The sequence below is a fragment of the Mustelus asterias genome, chromosome 3, assembly GCF_964213995.1.
Source record: "Mustelus asterias chromosome 3, sMusAst1.hap1.1, whole genome shotgun sequence".
NCBI classification, from domain to species: domain Eukaryota; kingdom Metazoa; phylum Chordata; class Chondrichthyes; order Carcharhiniformes; family Triakidae; genus Mustelus; species Mustelus asterias.
This window is the reverse complement of record NC_135803.1, coordinates 132,211,517-132,229,628: the sequence shown is the minus strand read 5'-3', so window position 1 is coordinate 132,229,628 and position 18,112 is coordinate 132,211,517. Positions and strand designations below refer to the sequence as shown.

General features: G+C 44.6%; 1 protein-coding gene across 1 annotated transcript in view; it reads left to right on the top strand.

Annotated features, from left to right (window-relative positions):
• The first annotated feature begins 264 nt into the window (after positions 1–264).
• Positions 265–18,112, top strand: part of LOC144491599 (ninjurin-1-like) — a 53,552-nt gene continuing 35,704 nt past the window's right edge. The window contains exon 1 of the mRNA XM_078209637.1: positions 265–615. Coding sequence (XP_078065763.1) covers positions 547–615 — 69 coding nt within the window. The 5' untranslated portion in view covers positions 265–546. The remainder of the gene's footprint in view (positions 616–18,112) is intronic.

The following is an 18,112-nucleotide window of genomic DNA, read 5'->3' as shown; positions in this document are numbered from 1 at the left end:
TCCAGCCGCGCTCGCCCCAAAACTGGAAAATCCCACCCGAGGTCAACAGACCTTTGCATGATCGGGCCCTGGCCCGCTACCATTCCCAAGGCGGGTGACACGGGAACATTCCAGTCCTGCACCTTAAGTGCTGTAAACTACAGGGCTATGGGCCGGGTGCAAGAAGGCGGGATTAGAAAAGGCACCTGGGTGTCCTCGGGCTGGCGTGGAAAAGATGGGCCGAATGGCCTCCTTCTGTGACGCAACCTTTCAGTGGTTCTAAATGCACAACATGGCTTTCTCATTTCGGGAATCGAGCAGTTAGTTACCCAGTGGTTTCAGATAGTGAACGGAGAGCTTCGGCATGACCCCACTAGGTGGAGTTTCCCTTCAGCGTTGATCTCAGTGCTGCCAGTGACTCCGCGGGGACGCCCTCATCCTGTGGGGCCGCTAGAGACTATTCAACAGTTAGAGAGTGTTACATTCCGGCTACTCGGCGCCGAGCCTTCCCTCCCCGCACTTGACAGAACTTCTTCCCTCGATACTGGAGAGAAGTGGCTTCAAACGATGGAGTCGGAAAACATTGAGATGAACGGCGATCCGATGAACGGCGGGAGAGATGCGGGTGTGGGTGAGGTAAGGGGCAGAGTGACTGGAGTGCCTATGAATGACACACACAGGCTGTGATCCCCACACACACACACAGGCTGTGATCCCCACAAACACACACACACACAGGCTGTGATCCCCACACACTCACACACACATACACACACAGGCTGTGATCCCCACAAACACACACACACAGGCTCTGATACACACACACACACAAGCTGTGGTCCACACACACACAGGCAGCTCCCACTACATTGCGGGCGAAGCGAGAGCTCAAAGCGGACCCAGAGCCAACCAGCGCTGTCACCGGCCTCACCACTAACTGCTGCTGTTGGCCAAAGGTGGACATGTTTGGCTTTTGCTCTACCAGTTAGGCCCTATTTCCATCCAACCGGCAAACACTTCATTGTGGAATGAAGATTCCAAAAACAGCGCCAGAGAATGTGATAAATATACCAAAATCTATCTTTAAGTAGACGCGTCTACTAAATATTTTATCAGAAACCTCAGAACAGACCAGTGATGTTTTCAAGCCAATTGATTGACATGAGGAAGTTCTTTATCCCCGTTATCTTGGGGGGGGGGGGGGGGGTGGACTCTGCTCATCCTGCTGGTGTATGAAATAGGCTGACTTGAACAGCTTTGCTGGATACAGTTGCATTCCTGGCTAATTTCATCTGAAGTTTTAGAATGAAAATTAACTGCAAACAATTTTTTCAAATCTGTGAGCGGAGATTTACATCACTAATTTATTATCGCATTATTTTGTAAATAAGGTATGAGTGCTTCTCTGTAATAACTTGTACACGATAGAACAATGTGGAAAAGGTCAGATAATATGAAAGATTAAGAATGCCATACCTGGAGACCTTTCAATCCTGAAGCTTTTTTTCTGCAGTTGTTCTGTGGTCATAGGCAGTCAGATATCCATTTCTTGACAGGTGTCCCAGTGTACATGTGTGACGGATAGAGTTTATTTTCATGCACTCAGGATGTGGCAAATCTGGCATTTACTGCCCATCCCTACAACTGAGTGGCTTACTGGTCACATACTGGAAGCTATGGCCTAGTGGTATTATCACGCGACTATTAATCCTGACACTTAGCTAATGTTCTGTGGACCTGGGTTCAAATCCCGCCATGGCAGCTGGTGGAATTTGAATTCAATAAAAAATATCTGGAATTAAGAATCTACTGATGACCATGAAACCATTGTCGATTGTCGGAAAAACCCATCTGGTTCACTAATGTCCTTTAGGGAAGGAAATCTGCCGTCCTTACCCGGCCTGGCCTACATGTGACTACGGAGCAACAGCAATATGGTTGATCCTCAACCACCCTCCAAGGGCAACTAGGGACGGGCAATAAATGCTGGCCAGCCAGAGGCGCCCTTGTCCCAGGAATGAATGAAAAAAGACACATAGATAAGGGCAGCAGGTTTCATTTACTGAAAAATATTAGTGAATTAGTTCTTTTAAAAAAAGTTTACTGGATGTAAGACTGGCTTCTTGCCAAACAATAATTGTCCATGAGAAAGTGGCGTTGAAGCACCTTCTTAAAGATTGGGAGGCCATTTCAGAGGACAGTTAAGATTCAGTCACCCTGCTGAGAGTCTGGAGTTGCATGTAGCCCAGACAGGGTCAGGATGGCCATTTTTGGCATTAATGAACCAGATGAGTTTTTATAACAATTACTGATAACTGCTTTTCATTCCAGATTTATTAATGAACTGAATTTAAATGTTATGGTTCTGGTGGTGCTATTTATATTAATGATCATTAATTCAAACCTCTGGATTACTAGTCCAGTCATATAGATACACTTCTTCTGGTTACAGTTTCAGTTAAACAGCACTAACTTCCCCTCTAACCACCCACTAGTAAACAGAAAGGTTCTGATTTGCTTCCCCCTTTATAAGCGGTGGTGTATGTCCCAATCCCTCAGTTTTGGTGTGACCCAATTTTCTATTAATAATAGAAAAATAGTGTTGGAAAAACTCAGCAGGTCTGGCAGCAGTATTGGAGAAAGAAACAGAGTTACTGTTTTTCCCCCACAGCAAACGCGATGAACTCAAAGGGTTAGTTTATTTGCACACACATCAAAATGCAAAAAGGGGATTCGTAATGTGCCCCCCCCCCCCCCCCCCGCCACTCCCACCCTTTGAATTTGTATAGCAAAGGAGAGATAGAGAAAAGAAGGTTTTACGGTGCAGGGACCACAGACAAAGTAAACATTGGTTGATGTGGATTACAAAGTCCACAATCCAAGTCCATTCCAGTGTCCATAATCCAAGTCCAATGCGGATTTTTTCCATGGAGGTCGGTGAACTGAAAACTGATGCTGGATTATTTACTTCTCCAGTGGTGATGACTTCACATTATGAGATAGGTATGCAGAGATGAATCAGCCTCAGAGCTCCTGGCCAGTGAGGCTGCTAGTTAGATGATAAAACAGCAGACCAAGACCTTTCAGCTCGGCAAGGCAATATTACTGGTTCCACCAGTTAGCGGCTCATGTCATGCGACTCCCAGCTCTCCACATTGACTTTGACCCTTACCTGGGTCCCCAAGGTTGTTAAATGTCTCAACCAGTAAGAATTGAGAGGAAGTTTGTAGGGCACTTTGTCTTCGCAGGCAAGCAGAATCCTGTTGGCCAGCCTGGGTTATGCAATGTAGATGGCCTTTGTATAGCTCTGGCCTGTGCAGCTCATGGGGATCGTTAGTGGCTCTTCAGGGATAAGAATGTGTGAGTTTCCCTGATACTGTCAGGTAGCTTATTTTGTTCAATTTCACAGACAGACATGGGGGTAGGGCCTGGGTGGGATTGTGGTCGGTGCAGACTCGATGGGCCGAATGGCCTCTTTCTGTACTGTATGGTTTCTACGATTTCTACATAGATTCAGCCAGAATAATAATAAAAGAAGCAAAATACTGCAGATGCTGGAAATCTGAAATAAAAACAAAAATGCTGAAAAAACTCAGCAGGTCTGGCAGCATCAGTGGAGAGAGAAACAGAGTTAAACATATGACTTCTTCATATATCAGTCATTTAACGTCTTTATCCAACTTGAAATTTTTCGAGATAGCAATGAGCACATCTTTATATATTTTATATAAACAAATATAGGGTAAGATCTTAGTCGCTCACAGTTAACATTCCCAGTAATCTAATAGTTTTACAACAATCTGACAGCTTCGTGGTCAGATTTGCTGATACCTGTCTGTTTTGTATTTACAGATATTTTATGTTGAATTCAAATACCACATACTTGGGATTAGTGGTCCCAGTGTCCTGGATTACCAACCCAAAGATATTATCTGAACAAAAGCACAATGTGACCATACCATGACCACAGTGTGTTTAACCAAAAGATTTTGATTGTGATTTAATTATTCCAACTGCACCTAATAATCCACAAGGGTGCCCAGTCAAAACAGAAAGTAGGCATTGTATAGAAAGGTAAGCACTGGTAAATAGGATGAGGTGAGAGGTCAGGTGTTTCTCGCGTGTCAGTGCAGTCTTGATGGGCCAAAGGGCCTCTTCTGCATTGTATGATTCTAAGGGACAACATGGAGTAATTCATAACCCATTAATTGATCAGTGACTTCTCAAGAAGTTATACTGGACTCGAAACACTAACTCTGTGTCTTTCTTTGCTGATATGCCAGACCTGATGAGCTTTTCAAGTACTTTTTATTTCAGATCTCCAGAATCTACAGTATTTTGCTTTTATTTGAGTGATTGACTACTGTTCTAGATCACTTGATCATATCTTATGTTCAAACAGTATTGGGAACCCACAGATGAGATTACAACCTCACACTTATCTTGTGTGAATAATTCATACATATAAATGGTTTGAATTTTGTGTCCATGTCTGTGGGGACGGAGGTTAACTCTTTTGGTATTTTGATGATGGCAACAGTCCAAATCACCATCAAAAATCAAAGCATTGTATCACAGGAAAGCAGGTAAGTGATTGGAGGTGAATATCTCTCCTTTCTCTTTAAATGAGGGCACTAGGAGCTGGGAAACTTAAAACATTTGACTGGAATAAGTATAACGATAAGTGAATGACTGCTAATCGCAGAACAGGTCTAGAGGCATTCATTAAAATTAATTATTTGGACAAGGTACTAACTAGATTCCAAAAGAGGGAATAGAGTTTTTGTTAGATCACGCATGGACATGGCTGCATGGGCAGCTGAGTCCTGTTGCCTTGCAATTCTTATGCCATTTGGGAACTTCACAGCACTTCATGTGTCTTGGGGACCACAGGTGTGGGGACTGTTGCCAACTGCTGGAGTACGAACGAGCTCAGGGTTTCCAAGCTTGAAGAACAGCTGGGACACTGCGGAGCATTAGGGAGGCTGAGTTTTCTGGATCATACCATTCCAGGAGGTGGCTACCCCATAGACAGAGTGTGTTCAGGATAGTAGGCTGGGTGGTCATTCAAAAGAGTGGCAGGACTTTTAGGGGTCTTCGGAGTGGATTTCATGCTTAAATTGGCAGTCAGCATTGGAGAGTGCTGGGAGTGACAGCTCCTGGAAGGAGTGCAATTCAGACCATGGCACTAATTGGCCAAGGACTTAACAGGAGGGAACAGCAAAGAGTAGACAAGCAGACATTCGAGGAGATTCCATAGTTATAGGGACAGACAGCCATTTCTGTAATCTTCATCCTAAGCCCCCTATGGTCTGTTGCTAGGGCAAAGGACATCACAGACTATTCTGTAGGAGGGAGTGAGCTGGAAGTTGTGCTACACATCAGTAGCAATGACAAGCAGGTGTTGAGATCCTACACAAACTTTTCAGGAGCTAGGGAGGAAGTTAAAAAGCAGGCTGTCTGGATTATTCCCAGTACCACATGACAGATGATAGACATAGGAAGATAGGGAGGATCAATGTGTGTCTTTAGGCATGATGCAAGTGGGTGGGCTTCAGATTATGGGACATTGGGAACCAGTTCTAGGCACAAGGCACCCATTTGAAAGGGAAGAGTTGCATCTCAACAGAGTGGGGTCAATGTCCTCCTGGAGAAATTCACTAATGTGGTTGGTGAAGGGTGGACACCAGCGTCTAGAAGTTGAAAAGCGGAAGAAGGTGCATTAAGAAATGAGAGTCTTAGACAGTACTGTAGAATGAGGCAGTACGATATTAGCTAGGACCAGAAGGACTATGAGCAATCCAAAGACAGATTTAGAATGTATGTATGTAAACAAACTGTGGTGAGTAAGGTTGGTGAGCTACACACACAAATATGTGCATGGGAATATGATGTAGTAATAGTAAAGAAAACGTAGCTTAAGATTGTGAAGACTGATGTTAATATTCATGGGTACAAGGGGTGGATTTTTCAGTCCCGAGACTGGAAATTTCTGTCCAAGATCAACGGACTTTTAAGTGGTCTGCCAAATTTTCCATCTGGCTGCGACAATTCCTGCAGGACTAGAAAAATTACTCCCAAAAAAAAGTGTTCAGAAAAGGTAGGGAAGGAAAAAAATAAGTAGTGACGTGGCAGTACTTATGAGGAAAGATATTGCAGTGTTGGAAAGAAACAATGTCCTCAAGGCGACATGGACGGAATCTATTTTCTTGGAGTTGAGAAGAAAGGTATGATCAACTAAGGATATTCTGAGGATATTCCATTGGCTCCCAGATATTGAGCTAAAGAAGCAAACCTGCAGGGAAATCAGAGAAGAGCAAGAACTAAGGGTGGTGATATTGGGTGACCTTAATTGCCCAAATATTGATTGGGATAATGTTAGTGTGAAGGATAAGGAGGAGTAGGAATTTCTGAAATTCATTTAGAAGAAATTCCTTGACCAATAAGTTCTTGGTCCAGCTAAGAAGAAGACATTGCTGGATCTGGTGCTGTGAAATGAGGTGGCCCACATAGACCAAGTATTTATTGGGGAACCCTCGGATAAGAATTATCATTGTATTAGAAGTTTTAGATAAGCAATGAAGCAGACAAATGAACAATTTAAAGTGGGACATCAAAAAGAGAAACTTGAATGGATTGAGAGGAGATCTAAACTGGAACCAAAGACTGACAGGAAAAAAACAGCGCAACAATGGATGATCATTAAGGAGGAGATACAGCAGGTACATTTCAACAAGTGGGAAAGCTAGAGCAATCAAAGCCAGGGCTCCAAGGATGATATGGGAGATGGAGAATATGATGAAACAAAAAACAGCACACGATGCATTTGAGGTGAATTCCTCAAGCAAGAACCCAGCCAAATACAATATACATCTGAAAGCATGATGAACGATGAGCGTTAAGGTCCATTTAATTCATCACTACTGTAATCCAACCGACAGCTCAAAACATTCTCTCCAGACAGAATCCAGACTTGGATGAGAAAAAACTATATCAGTGCTGCTGGGTGTTATTAACAGATTGAATGAGCATAGTCTAAACATTTGGTATGCCCACACTGTGATTTACTAAACTCCCAGTGACATAATTGGATAGGATCCTAATTGCCAGCAACAATGTGACCTCCATCGCCAGAGTCAGGGCTAGAGTTGAGCGTGTATTCCAAGGTGAAAGGCAGTGTTATTTAACCACTGTAGCTTTTAATTCCCCAACAAACTTCAGCTGAGTAATGAGAGCGAAGCCTGAGTCAATTGGCAAAACCTAAACTTTTCAATGTATAAACTTTACAACAATGTAAAGAGGTTCATTATTAAAAATGATACAATAAACAATGACCTCAATTTTTTTACTCTACCTTTACCGTACATAGTATCTTATACTACAAGAAATTTGAAAATGTGCAGCAATAGAAAACTTTAACGAAAGGAGAAATATTTCAAATTAAATCAACTCAAAAAAGTTTGGATAGCAGAGGGACTGAGCAGTGATTTTTGGACACCTACAGAGTGTAGCCCTTGCCGTGCCAGTGATAATTTTCCACACCAGTTCTTCTGCGGCCTGAGTGAAAATCAAGCTATTTTGCTGGTGCCACAGACCTGCCGCCAGTAGAAATTGTACAAACACTGCTCAAGTTTATATCAAGTTCAGTTAGTCAGTAGATGATAGCATAAACTTTCATCTCACCAATGTAGATGGGATGTGATCCAAAGTGCTATGCTGAAACAGAAGTGTTCAACCAACTGCAGTAATAGGTGCAGTCAATTAAATAGCATTTGTCCAGTCAAAAAAATGAAGACATGTGCACGGCACTGTGAATGCTGCTGATTTAAAAACTTTGGTTGAGATGTTTTGGAGTTGGCAGGAGTTCAGCTGCCAGAGTTGAAAGGGGGTGGGGGGGTTCAGTGGGTTGAAACTTTCCATCAGTGGGTAGAAGGGCCTGGGGCTACATTGTACAAGCAACAGCCAATCAAGTGTTTGCCATCTTCAAGACTGCCCAGTCTGAGGGCCAGCAACCTAAGCAGTGCCACAGCTAGGGATGACCACTGAACTGAGGACTCATTACTGGACATTTGCCCTCACAGACAGGTAAGTGGGTTCTGGGGGCACCAGGGCCAGTCAGACAGGCCTTGGCCAGTCGTTGCTGAGACCAGGTGGTGCTGAGGGGGCCAGTTGCTGTCAGGGGGGATCCTTTGTTGGCCAAAGAGTGCCCGAAAAGGAGCGGCCCCAGTAACCCGACAGGATTTACCTTGCAGTCTTCCCACATGGTAAAGGCCCCATTGGCTCAGTTGATCACCACATGGGTGGGTTATCTGCTATCTTTCTTGCCACTGAAAATGGCAGAAGTTGTTGTCAGGGATGCCACCTGATACCTTCCCATGCCATTTTGCCAGCCTTCCTGCCTCTGGCCTGTCCCCAAAGGCTCTGTAAAATTCCAGCCTATGATCCAGAATATCGATGAACATAGAAGCAAGCAGTATTATTGTTAAATGTGACCTTTTTGTACATTTATGATAAAATAACCAAAGGAATCCATTAGAACATTAATGTTTATATTATTTTAGACTCTGAAACAATGCAGAGTAGAAATTTCAACCTAATCAAACTTCGCGAAAATCTGCAGGACAGAAACATCAAATCCAATAACATACCAGCTGGAAAGTTGACATGATAATGTGAACAATTGCACATTTCAACATGAAATAATTTTCAAACAGCTTTTTATTCTCTGACAAGTCTGGATATTGAACAAAAGTTTTCTTTGAGAAAAATATATCCTTGCATCATTAAACACCGGAGAATTTGCTGCCAAGATAGTTGAACAGTGACGTACCAGCATGCAATTATATAATATAAAAATGTACAGGAGAAAGTCTTAATCTAGTTATAAGCTTAAATAGGAATTCTGGATAGGATTTGAGTTTCTAGATGGGGGCGAGGATGGAGGAGGGGAAGAGCATGGAGATTCATATGTCTAGCCAAGTTTATCAGCATCATCCTATCTTGGACAATTTTCCTGAGTGGGGATCAGCAATTAAGGCTGGTTACTGGCCTAATATGGCCTATTGACCCTGTTACCCACAAGGCAGCGGGTGTTTTACAGATGAATGTCCATTTACCAAATTAGGTAGCAGAAGACATTCTGATGATTGACAAATGTTTTACTGTGATACTATAGTTGAATTCACACACTGGTCTCTACTCAACCCTTTTGGATCCTCGCCCTGCCCAAACACAACCCCAACTGGGGGAAAACCCAGCTCTTAAGTACAAGCTTCAATGAGAATCAGCTGCTCTCCATTCACCCTGAAGCTCGAACTGGTTACTCTTAAAGGGACCTGTATTTCGAACATTGTCAGAGGGATGAGGCCAACATTCTGGAGGTGGCTCCTGGCAGTAGGTGGGGGACCCCCACCTGCCTGGCTTCAGCTGCAGCAGAAACCGCATTGTGGAAGGGTCCTAATGGTGACCTGAATGAAGGAAGTATCCTCTCCCTCTTGCCTGAAAAGGCAGGCGCCTGTTTCTTCTAAGCTGCTGGGTCTCTTATTGACCCTAATAGGTCAATGTGAGAAAAAATCACTGCGTGGTGACTCCTTCCCCGACAGTGCGAGGATATGACCCCAATTCAACCAATTCAATCAAAGGGGAAATAATTTTAGCCAGGGCGGCACGGTGGCACAGTGGTTTGTACGACTGCCTCACAGCGTCAGGAGCGCCGGTTCAATTCTGGCCTCGGGTGACTGTCTGTTTGGATTTGCACACTCTCTCCCCGTGTCTGCGTGGGTTTCCTCCGGGTGCTCCGGTTTCCTCCCACACTCCAAAGATGTGTTGGTTAGGTTGATTGGCCATGCTGAATAGCCACTTAGTGTCAGGGGGATTAGCAGGGTAAATACGTGGGGTTACGGTGATCGGGCCTGGGTGGGATTGTTGTCGGTGCAGGCTCGATGGGCCAAATGGCCTCCTTCTGCACCTTAGGGATTCTTCCATGATGATTAAATCACGTTAGCATTTTAAAATTTAGTTTTTGGAAGCAAATTGTTACTTTGGTTCAAAAAGTCAATTTCACGCAACATTTATAAACATTCTATAAATCCTTTCATAATTACTTTGTAATGTTGGGCTCATCCTGCTGGCTTGAGGTTAGAGAAATATTTTGCAATTCAACATTTTAAGTTAAAATGGAAAAAATAACAGTAGCGGATGTTTGTAGTTTGGTTTGCATGTTTAGTGACATAATGTTGTCTTAATGTAGCAAATGCAATGGGATAAAGTCATAGTCATTACTAGCCTGTTTCCTCCATTGTTCCCTCTGGAATTGACCTCCACTTGGCTGCCTCCAATTTCTCAGCTACCTGCTGCCCTCGGTGACATCCTCGGAGGATGTACAGTCGGGTTCTCCATGCATGCTGATGATACCCAGTTTTGCCTCAACATCATAATTCTCAACCCTTCCACTGCCTCTGTGTTGTCAGTCTGTTTGTCCAATCTCGGATGAACCAGAATTTTCCCCAGGTAAACATTAGGAAGACCAAAGACATTTTCTTCAGCCCCTGCCATAAGCTCCACACCCTAGCCACCAATTCAACGCCCTTCTCTGGCCATTGTCTCGGGTCAAACCAAACTGCTCCACGGCTTCCCTGTCCGATTTGACTCAGAGTTAAACTTCTGACCACATATTCTGTCCATCACAAAGACTGCCACCTTCCACCTCCATGATTTTGTTGGCATCCTCCTCTATCTCAGCTTGTAAAACTCAACTCATCTTTTCAGATTCAATTATTCCAATGTTATCCTGACCACCCTTAAATTCCCTACCCTCCAAATGTTTTGAGCACGTCCATAAGTCTGCTGCCCATATCCGAATTGGCTCTAAGTTCACCCCAGGTCCAGCAATGCCTCATATGTATTTATTTTTTAAAATCCCTCCACGGCCTCAGCCGTTCCGGTCTCTGTCAGCATCTCCAGCTGTACAATTCCCCAAGACCCCAGTGTTTCTCCAATTCTGGCCTCTGGAACAATTTTGATTTCTTTTCCCTTGCTGCGGTGATTGAGCCAGACCATCAGCTCAAATTCCTTTCCTAAACCACCGTGCCGCTCAATCCCTATCCTCCTCGATAAGACATTCCATCAAACACACCTCTTTGACCAAGCTTTAGGTCACCTGTCCTTTCATTTTTAATTCATTCATGGGATGTGGGCATTGCTGGCTAGAACAGCATTTATTGCTCATCGTTAATTACCCTTGAGAAGGTAATGGTGAGCTGCCTTCTTGTCCAGATACCTCCTCATGTGGACCTGTGTCAAATTTTGTCAGATGATGGTTATGTGAAGTGCCATGGGGTATTTCATTCTGTTAAAGCACTCTGTAAATACAAGTTGTTATTGGTTTGGAAATTCTCGTTTCTTTCCATTGTCTTCAAATCCCTCCAAAACCTCAGTCACAAATTGCTGTGGATACAGGAAATCTGAAATAATAAACAGAAGACGCTAGAATTACTCAGCAGGCCAGGCAGCATTTGTGGAGGGGAAAACAGGATTAACTTTTCAGGTCACAATCTTCAATGAGAAGTTGTCGACCTGAAACTATGGGCAGGATTCCCCCAGGTGGCGTGCTTTGAGGATGTCGCCCGCTTTTGGCCAGCAACTAATCAGCCTCTGTTAACGGGGTTTCCCGCTGTTTGGACTGGAAAATCTCGCCTGTAGATTCTGTTTCTCTTCTTACATCTGCTGGCTGGCTAACTGAGTAGTTTCAGCATTTTCTCTCTTTGACCAAACATTTGGTCATCTAACCTATCGTCTCCTTCTTTGGCTCCATATTGATTTTTGTTTGTTTACGCTGCTGTGAAGTGCCTTGGATGTTTAGCTATGTTAAAGATGCTACATAAATGCAAATTGTTGTTGGTACGCAAACGCATTTATCATTGCCCATTAATTCACTGAGCTAATTCACAGCACCTGAATTTAATTTGTGGCTCATCGTTTCAGCAGAGATATATGATTGATAACATTTTGGATTACCATAGTTTAATTAAGGCTTGAATTCAAACTCCAGAAAATTTCATTTGCTCAAGAATGTGGATCATAATTAATCTTCTGAAGAAAATGTTATTTCGTGACTTGCCTAATATAAATTGAGCAGAGCTCTAGGAATCTGCCAGTAATTAAATTAACCATTTGGCTCATCATTTATGACGATGTTTAATTTCGGTCAATTCTCATTTGCTTTGCCACTTGTGTCTGTGCAGCTTTATCCTAACTTACAACCTGAATATCCTTATTCTCTGAGCCTTCTGCAATATATCAATGCTCTCTTGAAGGGTGGGTGCCAGATACCACACAGTATTCCCAATGAAGATCCCCCAGTGATCTATCCAAGGTTTAATTGTAAAATAGAATTGGAGCGGCACAGTGGTTAGCACTGCTACCTCCCAGCGCCAGAGACCCGTGTTCAATTCTGGCCTCGGGTCACTGTCTGTGTGGAGTTTGCACGTTCTCCCCGTGTCTGCATGGGTTTCCTCTGGGTGCTCCGGTTTCCTCCCACAGTCCAAAGATGTGTAGGTTAGGTTGATCGGCCATGCTAAATTGACCCTAATGTCAGGGGATCAGCAGGGTAAATACGTGGGGTTACGGGAATAGGGCCTGGGTGGGATTGTGGTCAGTGCAGACTCGATGGGCCGAATGGCCTCCTGCTGCACTGTAGGGATTCTATGATTCCATGAGAACAGGTAGGCCTGAATTTTCATCCACGTGTTGGTTGTGCAGAGTGGGAGAATTCCCGGCTTCACAAACGCGACTTTTGAAAATGGTTATCTGGGTGTCAGATTTTCAGTTCGGGGGTGGGGTCGGGGATGTTTAAAGTCAGGGTGAGTGAAGTAACGTGGAAGATGCCAGGTGTAGGGGTGAGCTGGGTGGAAGGCCTTCCTTAGGGCTCTGGCACTGCATCCAAAGATTTTTAAAAGAATAAGATGTAAACATCCCACCAGCCCTCAACCTTAACCCCCTCACTCCCGCCAAACACTCCCCATGCCCCGTCCATGCCAACTCGTGCCCTGTGTCCATCCCCTAGACCCCTCCTACCCTCCATGCCAATCTATGCCCCTGTACCCACTCGTATGGCCCCTTAATACCTCTATTCTTACCTATGCGTCTGCACCCACCCCACAAGACCCATTATAGCCCCTATGCCAATGTGGTGCCAAATCATGTCAACCAATTTTCCCCACCTACCACCAACCATGGTGACTCACTCGGTATCCACCACGGGAAGATTTTAGGTACCACTCAGAGATGAGATAAAATAAAGTTTTATAAAATTAAATTCAAGGTGTTGATTGCAGATTTCACTCTGTCGAAAAAAACTGTCAGTCGTAAAATCCCATTTACTATATTTACATTCCTACGACTACGTGAAGTCTTATAACAACAAATATTTCATTCAAGTGCACAATCCCTGATGACAGCAAGCATTCAAATTCATAGCCCCACTCTAAAGAGTCTATAACTACTAGGAGCTGTCAATCAACCTGTGATATGGCAGACACCCAACTGTGATAATGGATGGTTGTCAAATCAATCATGCAGCAGTAATATAGTCATGGAAGCCCACAGGCCAATGTCAGCAGACAAGGTGAAATAGCAAGCAATGATTTATTTTTAACACTCCATAAACATTTTTCCCCCCAAAACATTGAAAGGACAGGACTTTTAAATGCCTTGACAGATTGCCAGCTCCCTTTGACAGTTGCATTTGAGAGTACCTCTTGACACATCTGACAGGTCCTCTTGACAGTTCCTCATGACACTTTTGATAGGTCATTTTTGCAGATCCTCTTGACAGTTTTAACAGTTGATCTTGACCAGCCTGTTGACCGTTCCAATAAGCTTGACAGTTAATGAGTTGATGTGCTTTTTATGCACATTCAACCCCCCTTTTAGAAATTCCAAAGAGCACTTTACCTTTCCCAAAGGGCACCTAACCTCTAGCAAAGGTGTCCTGGACCAGATCCAAAGAGGTATCTTACCTCTTTAAAAGTGTACCTTGGCTATCCAGAGAAATGCACAAAGTTCAAACCTGCTCTTACCAGATCTACTCTGCATGTACTCCTGGGCTACCAGAATCTGACTTGAATGGATTCAGCTGACAATTCAAATGACCAGTCTCTATGAACTGTGCGGGTACGGATCAAAAGCCACCCCACTAAAACAGGGAATGCTGCGTTCAGGGGTAGGACTGGCAATTTCAGGCTCACCTATTATTTTCACCATGACGGAGAGGCTGTCTGTTGTGGAAAAGAATCAATTCCGTAATCTAACACACTGGCAATACATTCTATTATTCCCTTGGCCTTATTGATCACTTCACATTGATTACATACACTCAGCTATGCCCCGATGCCATAGTGGAAATGCAAGCTTCAATTCAAAGATACTGCTGCTTGTCTGTCGCTATAGACACTATATAGGGTGGGGATTTCTCCAAATAGACTGAGGGACATTACTATGAATTGGTTAGTATGTGCTGCAAATGAATGGAGGTGAATGTGAGGTCATCCATTTTGGTAGGAATAACAACAAAATGGACTATTATTTAAATAGTAAAAAAAATTGCAGTATGCTGCTGTGCAGAGGGACCTGGGTGTCCTTGTGCAGGAATCTCAAGGAGTTGGTTTGCAGATGCAGCAGGTAATTAAGAAGGCAAATGGAATTTTGTCCTTCATTGCTAGAGGGATGGAGTTTAAAAACAGCGAGGTTAAGGTGCTGGTGAGGCCACACCTGGAGTACTGTGTACAGTTTTGGTCTCCTTGAGAAAGGATATACTGGTACTGGAGGGGATGCAGAGGAGATTTACTAGGTTGATTCCGGAGTTGAGAGGGTTGGCTTATGAGGAGAGACTGAGTAGACTGAGGCTATACTCATTGGAATTCAGAAGAGTGAGGGGAGATCTTATAGAAACATATAAGATTATGAAGGGAATAGATAAGGTAGAAGCAGGGAAGTTGTTTTCACTGGTGGGTGAAACTAGAACGAGGGGGCATAGCCTCGAAATAAGGGGAAGCAGATTTAGGACTGAGTTGAGGAGGAACTTCTTCACACAAAGGGTTGTGAATCTGGAATTCCCTGCCCAGTGAAGCAGTTGAAGCTACCTCATTGAATGTTTTTAAGGTAAGGGATAAATGTTTGAACAGTAATGGAATTAAGAGTTATGGTGAGCGGGTGGATAAATGGAGCTGAGTCCACAAAAAGATCAGCCATGATCTTATTGAATGACGGAGCAGGCTTGAGGGGCCAGATGGCCGACTCCTGCTCCTAGTTCTTATGTACTTATGAAGAAACTGATATGAACGTAAGCAATTGAGGCTTCGTCCCTGCATAGTAAGAAAGCACGATTTTGGAAACGTTTGACTTTGTAATCTAACAGATTCTGATCCTACTAAAACAAAACATTCAAAGATAAAGCAAATACAGAGCTGCTAAGAGAAGAACACCAGCAAGAGTGACTTTGGGTTCTGTTGCACCTGAACATCTGGACATAAGGGTTCCTTCTATTCAGAATGCGCACCCATGCTGGCAAATTTGTAATCTGTCATATACATGGATTTTAGTAAGGCGTTTGATAAGGTCCCCCATGGTCGGCTTATGATGAAAGTGAGGAGGTGTGGGATAGAGGGAAAGTTGGCCGATTGGATAGGTAACTGGCTATCTGATCGAAGACAGAGGGTGGTGGTGGATGGAAAATTTTCGGACTGGAGGCAGGTTGCTAGCGGAGTGCCGCAGGGATCGGTGCTTGGTCCTCTGCTCTTTGTGATTTTTATTAATGACTTAGAGGAGGGGGCTGAAGGGTGGATCAGTAAATTTGCTGATGACACCAAGATTGGTGGAGTAGTGGATGAGGTGGAGGGGTGTTGTAGGCTGCAAAGAGACATAGATAGGATGCAAAGCTGGGCTGAAAAATGGCAAATGGAGTTTAACCCTGATAAATGTGAGGTGATTCATTTTGGTAGGACTAATTTAAATGTGGATTACAGGGTCAAAGGTAGGGTTCTGAAGACTGTGGAGGAACAGAGAGATCTTGGGGTCCATATCCACAGATCTCTAAAGGTTGCCACTCAAGTGGATAGAGCTGTGAAGAAGGCATATAGTGTGTTAGCTTTTATTAACAGGGGGTTGGAGTTTAAGAGCCGTGGGGTTATGCTGCAACTGTACAGGACCTTGGTGAGACCGCATTTGGAATATTGCGTGCAGTTCTGGTCACCTCACTATAAGAAGGATGTGGAAGCGCTGGAAAGAGTGCAGAGGAGATTTACCAGGATGCTGCCTGGTTTGGAGTGTCGGTCTTATGAGGAAAGGTTGAGGGAGCTGGGGCTGTTCTCTCTGGAGCGGAGGAGATTGAGGGGAGACTTAATAGAGGTTTATAAAATGATGAAGGGGATAGATCGAGTGAACGTTCAAAGACTATTTCCTCGGGTGGATGGAGCTATTACGAGGGGGCATAACTATAGGGTTCATGGTGGGAGATATAGGAAGGATATCAGAGGTAGGTTCTTCACGCAGAGAGTGGTTGGGGTGTGGAATGGACTGCCTGCAGTGATAGTGGAGTCAGACACTTTAGGAACATTTAAGCGGTTATTGGATAGGCACATGGAGCACACCAGGATGGTAGGGAGTGGGATAGCTTGATCTTGGTTTCAGATGAAGGTCGGCACAACATCGTGGGCCGAAGGGCCTGTTCTGTGCTGTACTGTTCTATGTTCTATGTTCTATGACCTTGTGCATGCTGAAGCTGGTGATTTTTCAGTAGACTTAACTCACGAATGGTACAAATGATCAAGAAAATTAGTGAGTAGTGAGGTTCTGATGCAATTCTGGCTTAAGTCAACTGCAGCGTGGCACATCTTTTACACTAATCTTGACTAAAACTCATAAGAAAATCTGAACCAAGTTGGCAAATTTTACAGAATTGCATTCCCAGCAGAGAGTTTACCTTTCTGGACAATGTAATAGAAAGTTGCCAGGGAGATCCTGACAGTGAGAAACACGGAGAGCAACCCTTTCATTTTCCTGACTTGCTGTCAAAGAACAAAGAAAATTACAGCACAGGAACAGGCCCTTCGGCCCTCCAAGCCTGCGCCGACCATGCTGCCTGACTGAACTAAAACCCCCTACCCTTCCGGGGACCATATTTACATTCTTGTTAATATATTTCAATATAACTGAAGACACCCCACCAGATATTGACTCCCTGCTGTATATTCAAATCGCTCCAACATGTCATCACATCAGCGCAGTTTACAACAGGTTCACCCAGACGTGAACCCGTCATGGGGATACCCCCAGGGGGCATAAAGGTAAATATAGCCCCCGGGGGTGAGGGACATGGGTAGGCAGTGGCCTGGCAGTGTCCCTTGGCACAGGTTGACAGTGTCAGGTTGGCTCCATGCCTATGCCAACCTTGCAGTGCTGACCTGTGCCAGGGTGAAATGCCAGGGTGGAGCCCAGGCGGAGCCTCATTGGGGGGGGTGGATTCATTTAGCTGTGGTGGTGGGTGTGGGGGGGGGGGGGAGAGATATGAGAGCCAAGGATGCCGGCGATGGCCATTTGGGGGGGGAAGGGGTGTGGAGGTGCCAGCATTGACCGTGTGGGTGGGAGGGTCAGGGAAGGAGGTCCAATGTTAGGGGGGAAGAGGGGAGGGAGTGCTGGCACTGACTGTGTGGGTACGGGGTGAGAGGGAAGGGGAGTTGCTGCCACTGACTGTGTGAGGGGGGGTGGGGGGAGGTTGGAGGAAGGGGCCTGATGTTCGGGGGGAAGCTGCTGGCTCAGATCCAGTGGGGTGGGGAGGGGAAGGTGGTTGGTGTGTGAATGCTGGTTCTGATCGGGGGCAGGGGAGGGTGGGGAGCCACTAAGACCTCCATGGTTGGCTGGTGGGTCATTGTTAGCTGTGATCGGGGCGCCATGTTTAAATGCTATGCAGTTGGGTTTTGTCGGTGTGGTGAGGCTCCGCCCCCAATTTAACAGCGTGAAACATGCAAACTTTTTTTTTGGTGAGTGTGGTAAGACCTGGAGAGAAACGCACCATTTTTCTCACTGGAGCCAACACTGTGCCATTTTTTGGTAAGATTTCACCCTCTAAATTAGATTA